General features: G+C 42.9%; 1 protein-coding gene across 1 annotated transcript in view; it reads left to right on the top strand.

Moving 5' to 3' along the window:
• Positions 1-21,557, top strand: part of cftr (CF transmembrane conductance regulator) — a 52,368-nt gene that overhangs the window by 20,753 nt on the left and 10,058 nt on the right. Inside the window, exons 4-11 of the mRNA XM_037683061.1 lie at positions 1,827-2,042; positions 3,642-3,731; positions 6,609-6,772; positions 6,872-6,997; positions 8,363-8,609; positions 12,882-12,974; positions 17,978-18,154; positions 18,805-18,996. Of these exons, the coding sequence (XP_037538989.1) occupies positions 1,827-2,042; positions 3,642-3,731; positions 6,609-6,772; positions 6,872-6,997; positions 8,363-8,609; positions 12,882-12,974; positions 17,978-18,154; positions 18,805-18,996 (1,305 nt within the window). The remainder of the gene's footprint in view (positions 1-1,826; positions 2,043-3,641; positions 3,732-6,608; positions 6,773-6,871; positions 6,998-8,362; positions 8,610-12,881; positions 12,975-17,977; positions 18,155-18,804; positions 18,997-21,557) is intronic.

Genomic DNA, 21,557 nt, shown 5'->3' with positions numbered 1-21,557 from the left:
CCCTGTGATGGACTGGAGACCTGTCCAGGGTGTCCCTGTGATGGACTGGAGACATGTCCAGGGTGTCCCCCACCCCTCGCACAGTGACTGCTGGACATGGGCACCGGAGACCCCTGTGACCCAAAATGGAAGAAGCGGGTAAAAGATGATGGATGGATATTTAGCACCTGCTGCACCTTTGTGCAGTCCACACTGCAGGAGAAACGTCCTCCTGCAGCTCCTCCTTCCTCCACTGTGATCTCCGTTCTGCTGCGGAGAATGGGTGTGGCCAAGAGCTAAAGTGCAGCCATGGCAGAGAGGAGGCAGGGAGCTGAAATCATGACATTCTGTGTTCTTTTAGAGTGTTTAGAAACATTTAAAGACATATGTCTTTTTGTCACCAGAATGTTGCTTTTTCTTGTGCTGGGGCTTTTTGCAACCTCCTCTTTCCTCAGTGAAGATTCTCAGTCATCCAGGACATGATGAACGTATTGTATTGTACGCTTTTTGAATCCTCTTTCCTCATGTTTTCCCTTTTCCTTATCTAAATGAAAAGGGCAGCGCTTCCCATGAGGATGCAGCCTCAAGCATCCCCGTCTACCCATGTTTGTTTTCTTTCGACGGCTGTACTAAAATGTAACTTCATTGTGCTTCTATGCAGTGAAAATAAAAGTTGATTCTGATTCTGAAAAGAAAAACAGTAATAAGATCAAGATATGAACTAAGAATATGCTAAACACTAATAATGAAAAAAACAATGCACCAAACAACAGCAGCACGAACATGAGTCTGTGTGAGCAGATGAGTACAAATGAACACAGCAGCTAGAAATAAATCAGCAGCATGAGATCAGCAGCATGGATAATCAGCAGCACATATGAACAATCAAAGTGGCATTACAGTGATTCTTCTGGTTAGAGATTCATGAGTCTAACAGCCTCAGGGTAGAAGCTGTTCCTCAGTCTAGTGGTTCTACACTTAATGCTCCTCAACCTTCTTCCTGAGGGGAGTGGGGCAAAAAGTGTGTGTGCTGGGTGAGTGTGGTCCTTCATGATGCAGGTGGTCCTCTTCCTGCATCTGGAGGTGTAGATGTCTGTGATGGTGGGGAGACTGACTCCAACAAGGATGTTGTCTTACAGGAGAATGCTCATAAAGATCTGTTTTAAAGACATCTGAACAGCATGAACATGTAGCACCGACGTGTCTCAGACTCACAGGAGCAGCAGCTGATCCCTCAGCTGGAGTCGGTCGTCTAGACAACAAGAATGCTCGTTAGCTGAGATGTAAAGACGACAATAAAGACTACGCTTCAGAGAAAGGTCTGAGTGGAGGCCAGGCCAGCAGAGGGTCTTTATGGTTTTTACATTAAACACACAACATCAGTATCTGACTGAAATTGGATGAAAATGAATGAATGAATGAATGAATGAATGAATGAATGAATGGTTTGCTGTGCCATTCTGGTTTTTATTCTTGTGTTAGAAAGAAAAAAGTTAAATAATTAATTTGTTAGCTAATAATTATTCAGCAATCTGGCTGCACCCGTTTGCTGATACTCATAAAATATTAGTATCCAAAAGTGAAATTTGTTTAAAATTAATGTGTAACTTATAAAACCGGTGTCTTGGACAATAAACCTGGCACTTTAATTTTAAAGATACAACAGGGGCCACATACTGGATCCATCAGTAACCTCTGGCAGGAAGTCCAAACTAAACGCAGTGCTGCTGCGGATGTGTGATTGGCAGCAGATCTGTTCAGTGAACATGTCTAAAGGCTCCAAACTGGGTTGGCTTGGATGGAGTTTCGTATAAAATTTAATCTCTCGTCTGCTCTTCTCTTTGCAGGAAGCATCCAAGGCTGTGCAGCCTCAGCTTTCAGGTCGCATCATCGCTTCCTTCGACCCTTTCCATGCTCCCGAACGGAGTCAGGGATACTACCTGGCCCTGGGCCTCGGCCTCCTCTTCACCGCTCGCTTAATCCTGTTGCAGCCCGCCATCTTCGGCCTGCATCACCTGGGCATGCAGATTCGCATTGCTCTCTTCAGTCTCATTTACAAGAAGGTGTGAAAGACAACCGGCCCAAGCAGAAGCTGATTTTTGCTTTTTCCATTACATTCAGTGTTTAAAACACATCATCATGTAAAAATCAGAGGGAACCCCCAGGGCCTTCTACGCCTTCAGAGACAGCCTCAAAAATTCAAAACGTTACATTAAAAATTGTATTTGATAGTTAATAAGTTATAATTTTTCAATGTAGTTTTTCTTTATTTTTCACTAAATATTGCTTATTTTCTGTAAACTACTTTGCTGTTGAGCAAGACACGAAACTCAGACGTCCAGTCAGATTCTTTTAAGTTTTGCGTCCAGGCAGGAATGTGTATGAAGGTTCTGTCTCATTGGTTAGGACTTCAGTGTCGGGAGAGAAGGCGGAGCTCGGTCAGAGGCTCTGCAGGAGTTTGTTGCAGGTGTATGTTTGTATCCAGATGACCTGACTGAACATTGTTGGATTATCGAGCATGGACTTTGGTGACGAGTTTCTTTAATAACTGACAAGAAAATTAGCCAATCACAGACTTGATGTAGAGTGGGTGGGGCCAACATATAGGGTTCTGAGCCTTCAGGAAGGCCCTGCTTACTTTGTTTTTCATCCACATGAAGATTTGTGATGCATTTAAATGCAACTTGTAAATTCAAAAACCAACACAGAAATTATAGTTGCTCTAAAATAATGAAGGTTAATATCAAATAATTTTCAACATTTAAGGTGAGTTTTGTTTCATTACATGATGAACTTTTACAGAAGTGGTACGTTCTGTGGGTTACTGTTAAATTTTAGTCAGAATTATTGAACTTACATGTTGTACTTGAATTCTAGAAACTGAATGAGCTGCAGGGCCTTCTGGGTAATGTTGGGTTTAGTGTAAAGTTTTGTATTTATTTTCAGATTGTTGCTGGGTTCTGTAAAAAATGTCACCATAAGTAAGAAGTTGTTCCTGGTGTATAAAAAGGGGAAGACACTTCCTGTTCCGTGACTTCCTGGTTTGTGAAACTAAAAGGGAAGTGATGGATTGGGCAGCGACTCCGTAGCATTTCGATGTTAGCATTTAGTGGATTTCTAGAATAATATGTCCTAACTGAAGGTCTAGCTCTTATAGTCACGATTCTCCACTGGAATAATTAATTTTTACGAATTAAACAAGTTGACAGTTTTGTAGCACAAATATCTAATGGAAAACCTTTATTTTGAAATGTCCCAATGCACAGTTTTAAAATCCCCGCAATCTGTAGTCACCACGGATTGTAAGGTTTTAAGATGGCTTTTAAAATCTGTCTCGAGTGCAAGAAAAATTTGAAACATTGATTTTAAACAGAGTGACTGTCACCATGTTCTCTTGTGTCCGCACAGTCTCCATATTTATAGCTATGCATTAAAATTCATATATTTGTAATATAATATGATTATACCTATAATATAATCATTATAAGCAATGTTTAATGCAGTAGTAACAGTATTTGGATTCCTGATTTTAAATAAAAACAAGTAAATCATGTTTTAAAGTTTGTTTTAGTTGTGTAATAGCATGGAACTGGTGTTTTTGCACAAGGTGATCAAACAGACTTAAATCTACTGCGAGCTGACCCTGACTTTGGATCTTTCAGACCCTGAAGCTGTCCAGCCGAGTCTTGGACAAGATCAGCACCGGTCAGCTCGTCAGCCTGATGTCCGCCCACCTCAACAAGCTTGATGAGGTGAAAGAAAATGATTCTTTATCTTGTCCTGCCCGTAACTTCTGATCTGCTTAAGATAGTAAAAATTATTATAACAAAACTTGAAGCAACTATCACGAGTGCTCTGTGAGTATGGATTGGGGGCCCGTTGTTACAGGCCGTTCGGTCCATATACAAGCGGTGCGAGAGTTTGGTTTGCATTGTTGACATCAAGTCGGACCCTCCAGGGTGGGAGTTGGACCCCTCCAGGGTGGGAGTTGGACTCCTCCAGGGTGGGAGTTGGACTCCTCCAGGGTGGGAGTTGGACCCCTCCAGGGTGGGAGTTGGACCCCTCCAGGGTGGAACTTGGACTCCTCCAGGGTGGGAGTTGGACCCCTCCAAGGTGGGAGTTGGAGCCCTCCAGGGTGGGAGTTGGACCCCTTCAGGGTGAGAGTTGGACCCCTCCAGGGTGGAACTTGGACTCCTCCAGGGTGGAACTTGGACTCCTCCAGGGTGGGAGTTGGACCCCTCCAGGGTGGGAGTTGGACTCCTCCAGGGTGGGAGTTGGACTCCTCCAGGGTGGGAGTTGGACCCCTCCAGGGTGGAACTTGGACTCCTCCAGGGTGGGAGTTGGACCCCTCCAGAGTGGAACTTGGACTCCTCCAGGGTGGGAGTTGGACTCCTCCAGGGTGGGAGTTGGACTCCTCCAGGGTGGGAGTTGGACCCCTCCAAGGTGGGAGTTGGACCCCTCCAGGGTGGGAGTTGGACCCCTCCAGGGTGGGAGTTGGACCCCTCCAGGGTGGAACTTGGACCCCTCCAGGGTGGGAGTTGGACTCCTCCAGGGTGGGAGTTGGACCCCTCCAAGGTGGGAGTTGGACCCCTCCAGGGTGGGAGTTGGACCCCTCCAGGGTGGAACTTGGACTCCTCCAGGGTGGGAGTTGGACCCCTCCAGGGTGGGAGTTGGACCCCTCCAAGGTGGGAGTTGGAGCCCTCCAGGGTGGGAGTTGGACCCCTTCAGGGTGGGAGTTGGACCCCTCCAGAGCTGCCCGTTGTCACTGATTCTGTTCATAACTTTTATGGACAGAACTTCTTGATGCAGCCAGGGGGTGGAGGGAGTCCGGTTCAGTGGCCTCAGGATTCATCTCTGCTCTTCGCAGATGATGTGGTCCTGTTGGAGTCATAGTGCCGTGATCTTCAGCTCTCACTGGAACGGTTCACATCCAAGCGTGAAGCAGCTGGGATGAGAACCAGCACCTCCAAATCTGAGGCCGTGGTCCTCAGTTGGAAAAGGGTGGATTGTTCTGTTCAGGTCGAGGGTGAGGTTCTGCCTCAAGTGGAGGAGTTTGTATCTCAGGGTTTTGTTCATGGATGAGGGGAGAATGGAGCGAGAGATTGACAGATGGATTGGTGCAGTGTCTGCAGTATTGTGGACTCTGTGCCGGTCTGTTGTGGTGAAGAGGGAGCTGAGCTGTAAGACAAAGCTCTCTGTTTACTGGTCAGTCTACGTTCCTCCCCTCACCTCTGGTCATGAACTCTGGTAGAGACTGAAAGAATGAGATCGTGGATCCAGGAGGTTGAAATGAGTTTCCTCTGCAGGAGCTGGACTCTTCCTCAGAGACAGGGGGAGAAGTTCAGCTATCAGGAGAGACTCAGAGTAGAACCACTGCTCCTCCGCATCCAGAGGAGCCAGTTGAGATGGTTCATCTGGTAAGGATGCTCCCTGGGTGCCTCCCTATGGAGGTGCTTCTTGCATGTCTGACAGAGGAGACCCCAAGGAATACCCAGGACACGCTGGAGAGACTCTGTGTCTCGTTTGGTCTGGGAACACCTTGGAGTCCTCCCAGAAGAACTGGAAGAGGCTGTGGAGAGAGATGTCTGGACCTCCCTGCTCAAGATGCTGCCCCGAGACCTGAGTCAAGAGGAAGATGATGGATGGACGGACAAAGCTATATAGACAGCATGTCACTCCAGCCATAAGGTCAAGGTCACAAATCAAGGTCAAAGTCATTTTCTTGTTCAGGCCATTACTGTAGATTGCTGTATTGTAGTTTGTCGACGGACAGTCATTGTGATCGTCAAGAGATTGCTTCAGGACAGTTGTGGCATCTTGTTCTGCTCTGTGGGACAAACAGAAGACAAAACTACAAAAACAATCGGGCTTTGGTTGATCAGCAGAAAGTTACCAAACTGAAAACTACCGTGAGGCCGTGATAGATGCAGCTGGAGGCCATGAATGTGGGCAGAACTGTGATGGTCTCACCGAGGTGTCGAATGTGGAAACACTCTGCTGCTTGCTTTGGGACAATTATCACCAGCTGTGCATCAGGACTGGCCAACACAAAGGGGGCGGGGCTTTATTGTGTAGGTGTAGGGCAAGCGAATGGAGTGAAGTGAAAGCTGAGTGTTGCATCTGTAGTTCAGGTGAGATCCAACAGAACCGTGTTGATGAAAGTAGATTCTTCGACAAACTTCTGTTTGTTCCCTGCAACGTTTAACCTCGTCTCCTGTTGAGTAGTTAGTAAGGGAGTAACACTACACACAGTACGGTGTTTGTTTCAAATAATTAGGCTTGATGCAAAATAAAATCCTACAAAGAACTGAACGTCTTCTGATTTGTAAATGTAATAAATTAAACATGTTAAACACACCTCGGGGTGCCTAAATGTTGTCCATCCACTCGTGGTGCCTGTTAAAGGACATGTTTAACATTGTTTAACCCTCATGTTTTTCCAATTTACATCTAAAACACGTTTTCTTGGTTCTTTTTGTTTCGTTATCTTGGACTAAGTTGGTTAATTGAGCAGCTTTATGTCCTTCCACAGGTTCCAAGGTGTTTTTTGATGTTTTCTTGGGATGAACCTGGCCACAGAAGTCATATTAGCGTGTCCTTGTGTCATCTTCATGTTCTCTGTGTTCCAGAGTCTGGGTCTGGCCCACTTCATCTGGATCACCCCTCTGCAGTGCATTCTGTGCACGGGTCTGATCTGGGAGCTGATCCAGGTCAACTGTTTCTGTGCTCTGGCAGCTCTCACTCTGCTCGGCATCGTCCAGGCCTGGCTCTCCATGAAGATGGGACCTCACCGGTGGGGACACGTAACCACACGTTAGCAGTGACACTGATAATACACTGTCCACGCAAACGTGTGTCAACAACGCTGTTTTGTGTTTGGTGCTGTGGACAGGGTGAAGCGAGCCGGGCTGATCAGCCGCCGTCTGGCTCTGACATCAGAGATTGTGGAGAACATTCATTCTGTGAAGGCGTACGGCTGGGAGGAGGTGATGGAGACCATCATCAAGAACATCAGACAGTGAGTGTTTATGTCATATTATACCATTGATTTGTTATTTTTATTGACAGGTGAACAGATGTTGCAGAATAATTTCTATACACTCGTCAATAGGTCGGCGTTTTCCCTTTTAGTCTGACCGTCCATAAACTTTCTGTTGTCTCACCCGTAACTTTTGATCCGCTCCTTGGTGCACATATGCATCATCACTAGGCGGAGTGTCACGTACACTTTTCATCAGCCCAGCTTCAGGGTGAAGGTCACAAATCAAGGTCAAAGCCCAAACAAGATCTTTGGCTCTTAACTTCTGATCCGATCCTGATAATTTAATGAAACTTCATACATCAAACTACACAGCTTGTCATGTAATCTTTTCTTCACCCCGGCTTCAAGGTCAAGGTCACAAATCAAGGTCAAATGTTATGGTCTCAGAATCCAGGTCTCAGAGTGAAGATTTTCAGGGGAACCCCACACGAAGGTGTGAGATGCTCCAAGTGTGAAGTGGCACATGCACACTCCAGGTGGCTGCTGTCCAAATGACCCTTTATTTAACCAGGTGGATCCTCGTGACATCACAGATCTTTTGTAAGGGAGGCCTGGACCTGAAGGCAGCCCAACATGCATGTTTTTGGTCTGTGGGAGGAATCCGGAGTACTCAGAGAAAACCCACGCAAGCACGAGAAGAACATGCAAACTGCACACAGAAAGACCCCGGGTCCTACTGGGGATTCAACCCAGCTCAATGATGAAAAAGCCTGGACACCCTGCTTTATACCAATAAAATCTGATTTGATAATTAAATCTGATTCGATAATTAAAAGTCAGCAGCACAATTGTTTCTACACACAGGGATCCACCGGGAAAAAAAGTTAAAATGTCATTCTGCAGATTACCTTTCATGACATACAGAAAACAACTCTTCTTCTGGCTGCACCTCCTGCTGTTTAGCTGTATTGTTTTCTGTTTAGTGCCACCTGCAGTTCAAGAGAAGTACTGCAACTGCGCTATATTGAACAGCAGCAAACACTCGTAAAATGTGTTTAAAGCAATGTGACTTGTAGACACAAAAAGCTGAATTTTATTATTAATAATGTCTAAAATCCGTTTTGCTTCTCATTGCTATATTACTAAAACACATTAAACTGGCACGTTGAATTTAGCAGTAAAACTGTTTTTGTCTAATATTTATTGATTGCGAGTCAGTTTTATGAAAAAGCTTGGTTATTTTAAATTAAATGGTCTAATGACTTACATAGGACCATCATGTTGCTTTGTTGTATTATGTTGCATTAAATCTCAATGTGCTCAATCAAACTCATGTTGAATCACATTGTATCGTGATTAAAGACCGAATCATCGCTTGTCACTGATCTTTTGTCTCCTCAGGGATGAAATGACACTAACTAGAAAGATTGGCTCTCTGCGGTATTTCTACAGTGCCTCGTACTTCTTCTCTGCCATCTTAGTCATCATCTCAGCCATAGTGCCGTATGCAGTCAGCAAAGGCATTATCCTGCGTCGAATTTTCACCACAGCCTCCTACTGCATAGTGCTTCGTATGACGCTTACCCGCCAGCTGCCAGGCTCCATCCAAATGTGGTACGACACGCTGGCACTGGTCAAAAAGATTGAGGTAGGTGGATCCACTAAACCCTTTTGTTCAAGAGAGGCAATCAAATACTAAAAATCAACTAAAGAAACCTGGAACTGTTTTTACATTTTGGTTCATTTTGTTATCTTGAATTTACAAGTTTACATTTATAAGTCAGATGTTAAATAGTTCACCAAAACCCAAAATATGTCCAAAGGACAAAATAATAACATCAACAATAATTGTTTTTAAAAAAACAAATGAAACTGGTCTAATCTGACCACAGAGACATGCTAGACTCAGGTGTGTCCTGTCATCAGCCTTCTGGGTATCTTCAGTGTGAAGTCAGTCTGTAATCAGTCTGTAGTTGGTCTGCAGTCATTCTGAAGTCAGTCTGTAATCAGTCTGTAGTAAGCCTGAAGTCAGTCGGAAGTCAGTCTGTAATCAGTCTGTAGTAAGCCTGAAGTCAGTCGGAAGTCAGTCTGTAATGAATCTGATGTCAGTCTGTAATCGGTCTGAAGTCAGTCTGTAATGAGTCTGATGTCAGTCTGTAATCAATCTGTAGTTGATCTGCAGTCAGTCTGTAATCAGTCTGTAGTAAGCCTGGTCAACCTGAAGTCAGTCTGTAATCAGTCTGTAGTAAGCCTGAAGTCAGTCTGTAATGAATCTGATGTCAGTCTGTAATCGGTCTGAAGTCAGTTTGTAATCAGTCTGTAATCAGTCTGTAGTTGGTCTGCAGTCAGTCTGTAATCAGTCTGAAGTCAGTCTGAAGTCAGTCTGAAGTCAGTCTGTAATGAGTCTGATGTCAGACTGTAATCAGTCTGTAATCAGCCTGAATGAAGTCAGTCTGTAATCTGTCTGAAGTCAGTTTGTAATCAGTCTGTAGTTGGTCTACAGTCAGTCTGTAATCTGTCTGAAGTCAGTTTGTAATCAGTCTGTAGTTGGTCTGCAGTCAGTCTGTAATCAGCCTGAAGTCAGTCTGTAGTAAGCCTGAAGTCAGTCTGAAGTCAGTCTGTAATGAGTCTGATGTCAGACTGTAATCAGTCTGTAGTAAGCCTGAAGTCAGCCTGAAGTCAGTTTGTAATCGGTCTGAAGTCAGTTTGTAATCAGTCTGTAATCAGCCTGAAGTCAGCCTGAAGTCAGTCTGAAGTCAGTCTGAAGTCAGTCTGTAATCGGTCTGAAGTCAGCCTGAAGTCAGCCTGAAGTCAGTCTGTAATCGGTCTGAAGTCAGTTTGTAATCAGTCTGTAATCAGCCTGAAGTCAGTCTGAAGTCAGTCTGAAGTCCGTCTGAAGTCCGTCTGAAGTCAGTCTGTAATCAATCAGTGTGTTTAAAGGGTGACAGGTAGTCACATGGCTGTTTGGTATCATGGTGTGTAACACACTGCACATGAAGCACAGGAAGCTGAGCACTGTGTCTCAGGAGCTCAGAAAGACATCAAGAGATTGACATCATGTTGAAGGTAATCAGAGCATCTCCATCAGCTTGATGTTTGGCTGACCACAACTGCTCACATTATTCAGAAGGTTATCGTCCACAGGACTGGAGACAACTTCTCTGGACATGTCCACAATAAGTAGACACACATAATGCTAACCAGAGAGTCAAGAACAACTTCTGAAGAGACCAGAGGTGAACTCCACGGTCAAAGGTCATAACGGTCAGAGTCTGTTTGAAACAAAGTGGACTGAGGAGGACAGCAAATGAATTGGTGACATCACCACCACTAAAACCATCACTACCAGATCCAACCAGAAGCCATGGATGGCTTCAGAGATGCGTGCACTGCTGAGGGCCCAGACTCCACACTCAAAGCAGGTGACCAGTCAGCACTGAGAACAGCGAGGGCCAAGCTGTCCCAGAGAATCTTAGAAGTAAAGCATGCACATGGCCAGAAAATCCACAGCTACTTCCAGAACAGTGTGACACATGGCACATGTGGCAGGGCATCCATGTGGCAGGCATATCATGAATTCCTAGGGTGTATGGAAGATGATGTGCCTGTTTGTATTGTCTGTTACAAGGTTTCAAGGTTCTTTGTTTGTCATTCGCACCGCATGTGGTACATGTGGTGCAGGGGTGTCAAACTCCAGGCCTCGAGGGCCGGAGTCCTGCAACTTTTAGATGCGTCTTTGATGCCACACAGCGGAATCATATGACTAAATTAGCTTCTCAGTACAGTCAAGTTCTCCAAAGTCCTGCTAATGACCTCCTTATTTGATTCAGCTGTGTGGCATCAGAGACACATCTAAAAGTTGCAGGACTCCGGCTCTCGAGGCCTGGACTTTGACACCTGTGATGTGGTGGAACGAAATTATGTGCACAGGGTCCCAGTTCCATCCAACAAACGTATTAAAATGTAAAATAAATACAGTAATAAGATCTAAGATATGAACTAAGAAAAACATTAATAAAAATACACTAAGCACTAGTAGCATAAAAACATTATACTGAACATCAGCACAAACATGAACATGAGTCTGTGTGAGCAGATGAGCACGAATGAACACATCAACATGAAACAGATCAGCAGCAACATGAAACAGATCAGCAGCAACATGAAACAGATCAGCAGCAACATAAAACAGATCAGCAGCAACATGATGTGATTTTTCACAGTGATTATTCTGGTTAGAGATTCATGAGTCTAACAGCATCAGGGTAGAAGCTGTTCCTCAGTTTAGTGGTTCTACACTTAATGCTCCTTAACCTCCTTCCTGTGGGAAGCAGGGCAAAAAACATTGAGGACGCTGAGGACGTTGAAGATGCGTACATTATTGGATTTATGATAACAGGGTTTCTGCTTTTTGGAATCAGCAGTTACCTGGGATATCGACAAATTAAAAAGACGTCGGCAGCAGTTTTGGCAATGGTGAGGCTGCCTACCTTATGTGAAGGATTGCACCGTGCTTTGAGCACTCAGACTTAAATGCTTTGTGAGCTAAACCATAAGCTGGACACAATTTCTGAGAATCGCAGGCCACTTGCGACTCCTAGAACTCGCTGGCATGAAGGAACCGGCCTTCCAGAAGGCTACAAGCACGGACCGTCAGAATGACCACAAATCTGGCTGTTTGGATTCGCCACTGAGTAAACCAGCAGAAACTATGGAGGCAGACGAGAAATCAGTAGTCGGCCTGTCCCAAAACAATTGTTGTTTATCTGAAATTGGCTCCCCCATTTGGCCTTGGATAGACCAACTTATCCCAAGTTGCTCCTGGGGGTTAAATCATGAAGATCTGCTCTGCATCCATGCATGGTGACCCATGTCAGAAAAGGTCAGGTCTCAGATTGGCTGCCATGTATGTCAATCAAGTGTCAAATTTCATAGAGAGGATGGATGATAGGCTGATGTCTATTGTTTTAATGCCATGCAATCTATTCATATTACCTTTGCTATCGACCGGTAGATCATGATCGACGTATTGAACACCACTGATATAGTTACTCAAACAACAAAAAAGGTTAAATTGTGTCATCTGGATCAGTTTCTTTAAGTTTCATCCCCAATCCAGAGGACTTCCTCAGTCTACGGCCTGCCAATCAGTTACTCAAACAACTGAGGTGGCTGAAGATTAATCTATGGTGGACAAGGCTACCATTACCCCCGGCTCCACCCTTTCACCGGGTGGTGGATAAAATTACACCGTCCACTTGCCAGGATCCGTCATTCTTATCTGCCTCAAACAAGAAAAACAAACAAACAAAAAAAAAACCAGCAGTTCTTCAACACTGTAACTTCTACCAACTTGAATATCTTGTACCAAAAACATTCAAGTTTACTTGCTTTCTGTTCAATCCATGTCCAGAAAAACACTCATCTCAAAAACTACAAACATTCACTGTTCAAATTCTTCAGGGACGGGGACATCGATGTACCTCTTGCTCACCACTTGTTTATTAATGTCAGCACATCCTAGCAGGATGTGTCTGGTTTGACTGGTGGTTTTTGAACGGCACCCAGTGTCGTCTTTGCGGTCCTTTCTCAAAACTGTATCGTGAAACATGAAACATTAAATCAAAACCAAATTTAAGTTTGCATCATGACAGAGGTGAATCTCGTTGTGTAGCATTGTTTTATGTACATGTCTTTAGTATATGGTAGTACTGTCGGTGTGTTAAGTTAAGTATTTTTACATTAGGAACTGAGTACTGTCCTAATGTTATACTGGCCTGCAGTGAATAGGATGGCAATTAAAAAGGTTTAAAGTGGCTGCAGGGGGTGAGTCTCAGGTTTCTTACTTTTAAAGGAACTAAGAAGATGTGATTTGAATGGAACACCCCCCCCCCCCCCCCCCCCCCGTGTCCTTCTGTAGGATTTCTTGCTGAAGGAGGAGTACATGATGCTGGATTACAACCTAACCACTGTTGGACTGGAGCTTGTCAACGTGTCTGCATCCTGGGATGAGGTTTGTGTTCGTCTGTCAAAACTAAATAAATCTTCAGATCAGAGCACAAGTTTCTACAAATCCTGTTTCATGGAACCTACAATTATCTTGTTATAGCAACTCAAAGCTTCATAACTGTGATTTTTTATTAGGTTTTTGCATCTCTCTGAAAGATTTTTTTTTTGCTGCTGTGATGACACTCACGCTGTGACACAAAACATGTACAATAACGACGTTGAAATTTTAATCAGAGCTTTAACACAAAGCTTAAAAAAAGCCATCTACAATAAAGTGTTGAATGCAGCCTTGTTTAATTAATGGTGTAATTCATATGTGATCATAACACATTTCTGAATTTAGTTGTTGCTTGAAAATATGATTTAAAAAATATCTGCCCTACATCAGTGAAGTTGGGTATTCAGATATTATCTAAGTCAAACCACCTAAATCACGTCATGCTGCAGTATATTAGCCATAATATTTAAAGAGTATGTTTGCACAAGGCCAATCCCTAAATTCACCTTGCAGTGCAGGAATAAAAGTTAATTGCTCACCTTCACTGACAGAGGATAGTTGTTTATTGGCTATAGGCCAAAGCTGTAAACCTAATCTAACAGGTGTGATTCATTCATCACCCAATACCGTGAGAGAATGAGCGCAGATCAAGGCTTTTCTCCCCGAGATGCATCATTAATTAGCCTTGTGTGGTCACCACACTTAGTTGGGAACATTCTGGTCCTCCCTTTGAAACTCTGTGTTCATCTCCTAATTCCCAAAATCTCCTCTCGCCTTCTCCTCTTCCTGGAATGTGCCATTTACTCACATTTTCAGAGGGGGGCTGATGTCTTTCTTTACTGGAAGCTGTTCCTACGTCAGAATGAGACTCGCAGACAAACCTGAACAAGGAACAGTGACCCATAAAATGCCACAAAGCTCAGAGAACAAGTGGCCGAGTCATGGAGGGTTCCTCGTTTTTTAACTGTGAGCTGCATCACCCTTTTATTTGTCCTGATGGTTTGTGATGACAGATGAGACAAAATAGGACCTTTGTGAGACACCAAGATCACCTCTGTCTTTGAAAATTCCCTGTAAACAAGCACAGTAGGACGGACACCCACAAGCCCTTAAACAATGAGTTCAGTAAACAAAATCAGTAATATAAACTTACAAATGATATGGGATACAACAATCAATTAAAAAGTGAATGTCCAAGTAAAAGAGGTTGGAACCAAAAAGTCAGCTTAGGACAAGGAGCTAAAAAAAAAGCTTAAAAACTTTATATAAACAAACAAATTAAAAAAGAGATTCAATGAGGTGAAAGGAAACCAGGGATATGCCATGAAAACCAACGATACCTGACAGAAACTCCAGTGCAAATAGACTAAACAGTGCAGCGATGACTGCAGCTGGGACCAAGCATAGGGAACAGGTGTAAGTGGGCGTGGCCAGACTGAGGAGCAGAGGCTAACATTGAAAAAACTCTGACAAAGGCTGGAAACACAAACTGAACAGAAAGACCAATACAGGAACTAAAAACCACAAGAAATAAACACCAAAATCAAATCTAAAGCAGAAAACTAAACACTAAAAAATGCTTTGAAGACCCAAACAGACACCCAGCACCAGACTCACCTCACCACCGGAAGAGGAGTTCCTAAGCGTGACCTCAGCAGAAGTAAGGAGTACGTTCGGGAGGATTAATTCACATAAAGCAAATGGCCCAGACAACATCCCAGTGAAGGTGCTGACAGACTGTGCCAATCAGCTCTGCGAGGTGCTGGCAGACATCTTAAACTCCTCCCTCACCCTGGCATCTGTTCCCACCTGCCTGAAGACCACCATCACCATCCCAGTTTCTAAAAGCTCTGTAGCGATTGGTCTGAATGACTACTGGCCAGTAGCCCTTACTCCAATAGTCACCAAATGCTTCAAAAGACTGGTCATGACCCACATCAGAGCTACCATGGATATCAGCGAGGACCCTCATAGTATGCATACCTCAAGAATCGATCAACAGAGGACGCCATCTCCTCTGTGGTCCACACTGCTCTCACCCACCTGGAGCAGAAAGACTCCTTCATCCATATGCTCTTTGTGAACTTCACATCTGCCTTCAACACCATAATTCCCCAGACCCTGATGGACAAACTACTCATAGTAGGACTAAGCCCCTCCCTATGCAACTGGGTCCTGGACTTCTTAAACAGACTGCAGTCTGTGAGGACCCACAACTTCTCATCCACCATAACCCTCAGCACTGGCTCCCCTCAGGGATGTGTGATGACTTGCGACCTGTTCAGGTGTCCACCGCCTCTCACATAGTGATGACTGGACATGGGCACCAGTGACCCCCATGACCCGAAACAGAAGAAGCAGGTATAGATAATGGATGGATGGATAGATGGATGAATGGAATTCTGGTACATACAGGGTACCAGTGAAGGGAGGATAAAACTGGTGAAATATGATCAGACCTATGAGTTCCTGTTAATAGACGAGCTACAACATTTTGGATGAGCCGGAGATGTGAAAGGGAGACCTGACTGACCCCACCACAAAGAGTGTTACAGTAGTCTAGTTGGGTTGTAATAAAGGCATGGACTATTTTTCAAGGCCAGATCTTGACAAAACTGACTTAAGCTTAACTGGAAGAAGCTTTTCTGCAGAACAGAGTTAATCTGTTTACTAAACTTAAAATCAAAGTCTAACCATCCACAGATTTGTAACAGACTGCTTAAGGTATGGCTCAAGAGAGTCGAGGCTTACAGGAACAGAGACAGCAGTGGAGCTAGGGCTAAACACAATAACTTCAGTTTTCTGATGGTTAAAACTTGAAAATTTTGAAGCCATCCATACCTTAATGTCATCAAGACATTTTAACAGAGGGTGAATGGAACAAGAACCACTGGGTTTTAAATTGCAGATAAAGCTGACAATCATCAGCATAGCAATAAAAAGGAAGACCATGTTTCCTCAGGATAGACCCCAAAGGGAGCAGATACAATGAAAACAGAAGGGGTATAAGAACTGAACCCTGCGGAACCCCGCAGGAAAGAGATGCTGAAGCAGATAAAATGTTACCAACATTAACACAAAAGCCCCTGTCACTCAGATAAAAATGGAGCCATGCTAAGTCTGCACCTGTAATCCCAACCCAGTGTTCCAACTGCAATAAAAGGATACTGTGGTCAACAGTGTAAAAAGCAGCGGTAAGGTCCAGGAGTACAAGGATCACAAACTGACCAAAGTCATTTGCTAAAAGAATGTCCTTACAAACCCTTACTAAAACAAACAAAACTTTATTTACGTATGCACTGTCACTATATGAAGTTTTATGAACACTTTTCATCACCCCAGCTCCAAGGTCAAGGTCATAAATCAAGGTGAAAAGTTATACAAAACTTTGCTTGTCCAGACCATTGCTTTAGATTGTTGCATAGTAGTTTGGCAACAGGCAAATTATGTGTTGTATGCGGTTCTCTTGTTGATCTTTCTAGTAAGATTCATTCATTCAACCTTTATTTAGACAGATAAGTCACATTGAGCCTAGAAGACTCATTTACAAGTGAGATCTACTTTGTATTTAGACAGACAAAAAGTAGTGCAACTGGACACATGTAAGATTGGAGGCAAAACAATTCCTAGCAGACTTTTCTTCTTGGCTGAGAAGAAAAACGCTAATATTAAAAAACACCTCGCACAAACAGCACATAGTGACATGGACATTATGCAGAGGGGGGACGATGATAGCAGTGAGCAATGTCCATGGACGCTCGAGGGCACTGTAAGAGTTCTGGTCTTTTAAGCTCCATGTGGAAAACTTGATAAAGAAACTGAAAGTTAAACTGGGTTTGTTTTTCAGAAACAGATCCTGTCTAACCCTGAATGTTAGGAAACACCTTGTATCTGTGACTTTCCTTCCCTCAATTGATCACGGTGACATTATTTACATGAACGCTCCTACAAGAACCCTGCAGATGTTGGATGCTGCAGATGTTGGATGCTGCAGATGTTGGATGCTGTCTATCATGGTGAACTAAGATTCATAACTGGCCGTAACTACCGTACCCACCACTGCACCCAGTATTCACTGGTTAACTGGTCACCATTAACTTCACACAGACTCTCTCACTGGTACATCTTCATCTTTAAATCACTTCCTGGTCTGCTGCCTTCATACATCTCCTCCTACATGTCTCTGTGTGAGTGCAGCTACAGCGTACGCTCTCAGGACATCATTACCTGCAGTGTTCCCTCAATGAGGACTGAACTAGACAAAAGGACCTTCTCCTACTCCGCTCCTGTTTCCTGGAATATCTTGTAAAAAGATCTGAAGCTCTCGACCTTGACCTCTCTAAGTGGTTTTAAGAATCTGTTGGACTCCTGGCAGGGACCAATGCAGACATGCTCCTGTTTTAGTTTTCTACACTGCTTTATAATGTAGCTGCTTTTGTTTCATTTTTCATTTCATTTCTTCTATTTATTTTTCATTTTATCTGCTTTTTATATGATTGTCTATTGTTGCTGTAGCTCATCAGTGTTCTTTGTTAAAATCAGGTCTCTCTTTAAACGAGTCCTCGTGGCTCAGTGAGACTAACCTGTAGAAATAAAGGTTGAAAGAATGGTGAGAACTTTTGAGATCTTTAAAGATTCTGGTAGTGATGTACCTTTACATGTGTACTCCAAATACAGAGCTTTTCAAAAACGACGTAGCTGCGTACTTTGTACATACCAAAAATCACATTGTGCTCTAGAAACCAATACAACCATGAAACTGTTGAGTACTCTTCTGTTTTGTTGTTGTTTGTTTGTTCTTTTTGGGTAACCCCGACCTTGTCACCATTAAATTGTGATGTTCTTGTTGTTCTGTTGATTACATTTTGTTTGCATTTTTAAATGTCAGTAGTTCAAACGTTCTTCCTACCAGTGTGGACTTGTTGACAATTTTGTTCAAGTTGTGACCGACTTGGACCGAACAAAAGAAATATTGTGAATGGGGCCTTTGACTGTGACTCTCTCTGCAGGGGATAGTGGAGCTCTTTGAGAAGATCAAGCTGGAGAACAAAAACAACGGACACCTGAATGGGGACAGCGGACTCTTTTTCACCAACTTGTACGTCACGCCTGTCCTCAGAAACATCAGCCTGTGCCTGGACAAAGGCACCATGCTTGCAGTGGCTGGATCTACTGGCTCAGGAAAGGTAAACTGAAGAAAAATTGCTTGTTACACAGAAAACAAAAGAAAGTGTGTGACTGTTAGACTGAATCTGGAAAGTTGCCACCATGATGCATCTTTGCTGATAACTAGGTGTGATCACAAAGCTTTTGTGTATTGAAGTTCACCCCTTCACGTTCACACAGGGGGTAGGGATGTCCCGACTTGCTTTACGATGGTGAGGAATGGTGAGTTGTAGAGATTCCTCACCATCGTAAAAAGATTTTTCAGGAGAAGACTTGTTTTCCTCAGTTAGGAAATTGTTTTGTCACAATAATTACTGTAATACTTAACCTGAGGAGTTCTTTTGTTTCCAGGAGATCTTCCTCAACAAGCATCAAATATTGTTATCTGTTGCAAAGCTGGCACATATGGCCACAGTGATGCTGTGCCTGTTAATTAAAAAAGTACATGCTTGATTCAGATTCTTGAGGCAGTGTATTAGTTTGTTGTGGAATGATTTAACCTTTTCCCCACAGTCAACCTTTATCTCTACAGATTAATCCCATTAAGCCTCGGGGACTCATTTATAAGAGAGACCCGATCATATGGAATCAAAACCCGAGGGTAGGGGTAGGCTAGTACTTCGGAGTGCGATGTGGCCGAAGTGCGTCCATGTTTTTTTCTGTTCTTCAGAGTTCTCTGCTCATGATGATCCTGGGAGAGCTGGTGCCATCAGAGGGTACAGTCAGACACAGCGGGAGGATCTCTTATTCATCACAGACGTCATGGATCATACCAGGGACCATTCGGGACAACATCCTGTTTGGTTTGACCTACGATGAGTACCGCTACACCTCCATTATCAAGGCCTGCCAGCTAGAAGAGGTATTTTCACTTTCTACAATCACTTTTTGATGCTTGATGAAGTCGTTGTGGCTGCTCTAACTACATTTACAGATACTGGTTAATATTAAAAAACAAAGTATCAAGCTTGTGGGTCTCTCCTCTAAAATAATTTGACAATTACAGTACAACTAAGTATGATTCAATAAGATTCAAAAGATAAAGTAAAAATAAATTAAACTTTTCAATTAGAGTTATTATGACTTTCTACAACAGTGCACGGTTTAACATTTTTTGTTTTTATAAATCTGTTCAATTCATGTGGCTTTAGTTAACTACCTTCACATGTGGGATAAAATGAAACATTGAAAGTATTGATCGGTGAGGAGTACATCCATCCATCCATCCATCCATCCATCCATATATCCAACAATCCATATATCCAACAATCCATCCATCCTCTATCCATCCATCCATGAATCCATCATCTATTCATCCATCTATTCAATAATCCATCCATCCAATGATCCAACAATGCATCCATCAATTCATTCAATAATCTATCAGACAATTCATCCATCCATCATCTATCCATCCATCCATCCATCCATTTATCCGACAATCGATCGAACCATCCAAAAATCCATCATCTTTACCAACTTTTCTTTTGCAGGCTGCATGCATATATAAAATACAAATATTCTCTCTCTCTATATGTACTCTGTCTATATATCTATATATAGATATCTATATATCAATATAGATATATTGATATATATATAGATATATCTATATCTACATATATCTAGATATATCTGTAGATATAGATATATCTATAGATATATATATATGATATATATATATATATATATATATGATATATATACACAAAGTATCTATATATCTATATCTATATCTATATCTATCTATCTATCTATCTATCTATCTATCTATCTATCTATCTATCTATCTATCTATCTATCTATCTATGTTAAAATATTTGGGTTTTTTTTGTGTGTGTGTTTTTGTTTCTAAAAACTCAGCTGCTTCTTTGGAGCTAGTGCGAGATTTTAAATTGTTTGTTCTTTTACACCAGTCGTGTCTCCTGCTCAGCTCACACTCTCATTAGCCTCCATCTTGAGTGATGGACAATTAGCAGAACAATGCCTCTCTGGTTGCCATGGTAACCTCAGGCTCTTTCACTGGGATGCAACATGAGCCTTTTAGTTCCCATCGACCACACGAGAGCTCAGATTTATGAGCTCTGACACTTTGTTTTGATTATTCACTCATGTTTGTTACATTTTCATACATAAAATATATTTTATTGAAGTTACTAAATTTAAGCAGGAATTTTAATGACAGTTTACATGTTTGACATTTTCTTTAAGCCCCAAATTCTTTTACTGGAATGAACGTTTGCTGTTCATGGCAGCGGGAGCCACCTTCCTATAAAGTGAGCGGCACATCGTAACACGGTGGCTCAGTAAATTTAACAACAACAAATCATGTCACCGCAAACAATCCAGGGTGTCTGACCAGCACCACCATGTTTAAGTACTTTTAGGAGAGGGAGGGGGAATGGTGGTTCCTATACACATGTACTACTGCAAGAATAAGGTTAAACTGTATTCAGACAACAAACAAGTTTTGCCCCAACGAAGAGCAAAAAGAAGTGGTAATTGTATTTGGATGTACAGGATCTGGTGTGCAAGTTGTTCAAGTAAATAGTGCCAGGCCTAAAGGCCCAAGTGTCAGTTTATCTGTACACTTAGATTTAGACCAAAGCATTTGTTCTGGGAGCAAACAGCTCCTTGAATCTTTTTATTGGTGCATTAACTCTAATTTACGAGTGTCAGATGGTCGTCTTGGACTTTTTGAACATTCCTGTAAAGAAAAGAGCTGCACATTATTATTAAAACATGCACTTTCACTAGTATTGTTGAACAGTGTGATGATGAAATCTGTCACCACATGCCTGACAACAACCTCCATGGACATTCAAGCCCGTTTCTCACTTTGTTCTACAAAACTGTGAAGATTTATGGTGAAACTTCCAGAATATCTGTAAACGTTCCTGGTGTTCTTGATGTTCCGATGCAAGTTTTAAGGCCATGCATCTGCGTCGCATGAATTTTGATCACATAAAAAAGAAATCATAAAATAAATACTGCCTCAAAAAAGTCTCCAAATTTTTGCAGGCATCCGGAACATCATTTATTTTCTGTACTTCTAAAGCCAGCTGTTTTCCAGCTGTTTATTGTTCATACTGTATGGACACGTTTTGTAACTTGACACTGAATGCATAGTCTGTAACATCAAACGTGCAAAAACAAAACCGCCCCCTAAACCTCCGTAATCACTGAGCAGTGGAGAAGAGCTTCATGGGCGTCAACTCGCTGAGCTCTCCTGACACACCTGTGTTGAAGTTCGACAGGTGAACTGCCCCATTCACACTCTCCACCTGTCTGAGGAGCATTCAGGAATTACAAGCTTACACTTGGTGCATCCATCCATCCATCCATCCATCCCTCCATTCATCCATCCATCCATCCCTCCATCCATCCATCCATCCCTCCATCCCTCCATCCATCCATCCATCC

Source organism: Nematolebias whitei, chromosome 10 (genome assembly GCF_014905685.2).
Source record: "Nematolebias whitei isolate Nwh7 chromosome 10, NemWhi1, whole genome shotgun sequence".
NCBI lineage: Eukaryota > Metazoa > Chordata > Actinopteri > Cyprinodontiformes > Rivulidae > Nematolebias > Nematolebias whitei.
The sequence above is the reverse complement of the archived record's forward strand: the minus strand, read 5'-3'. Positions and strand labels throughout refer to the sequence as shown.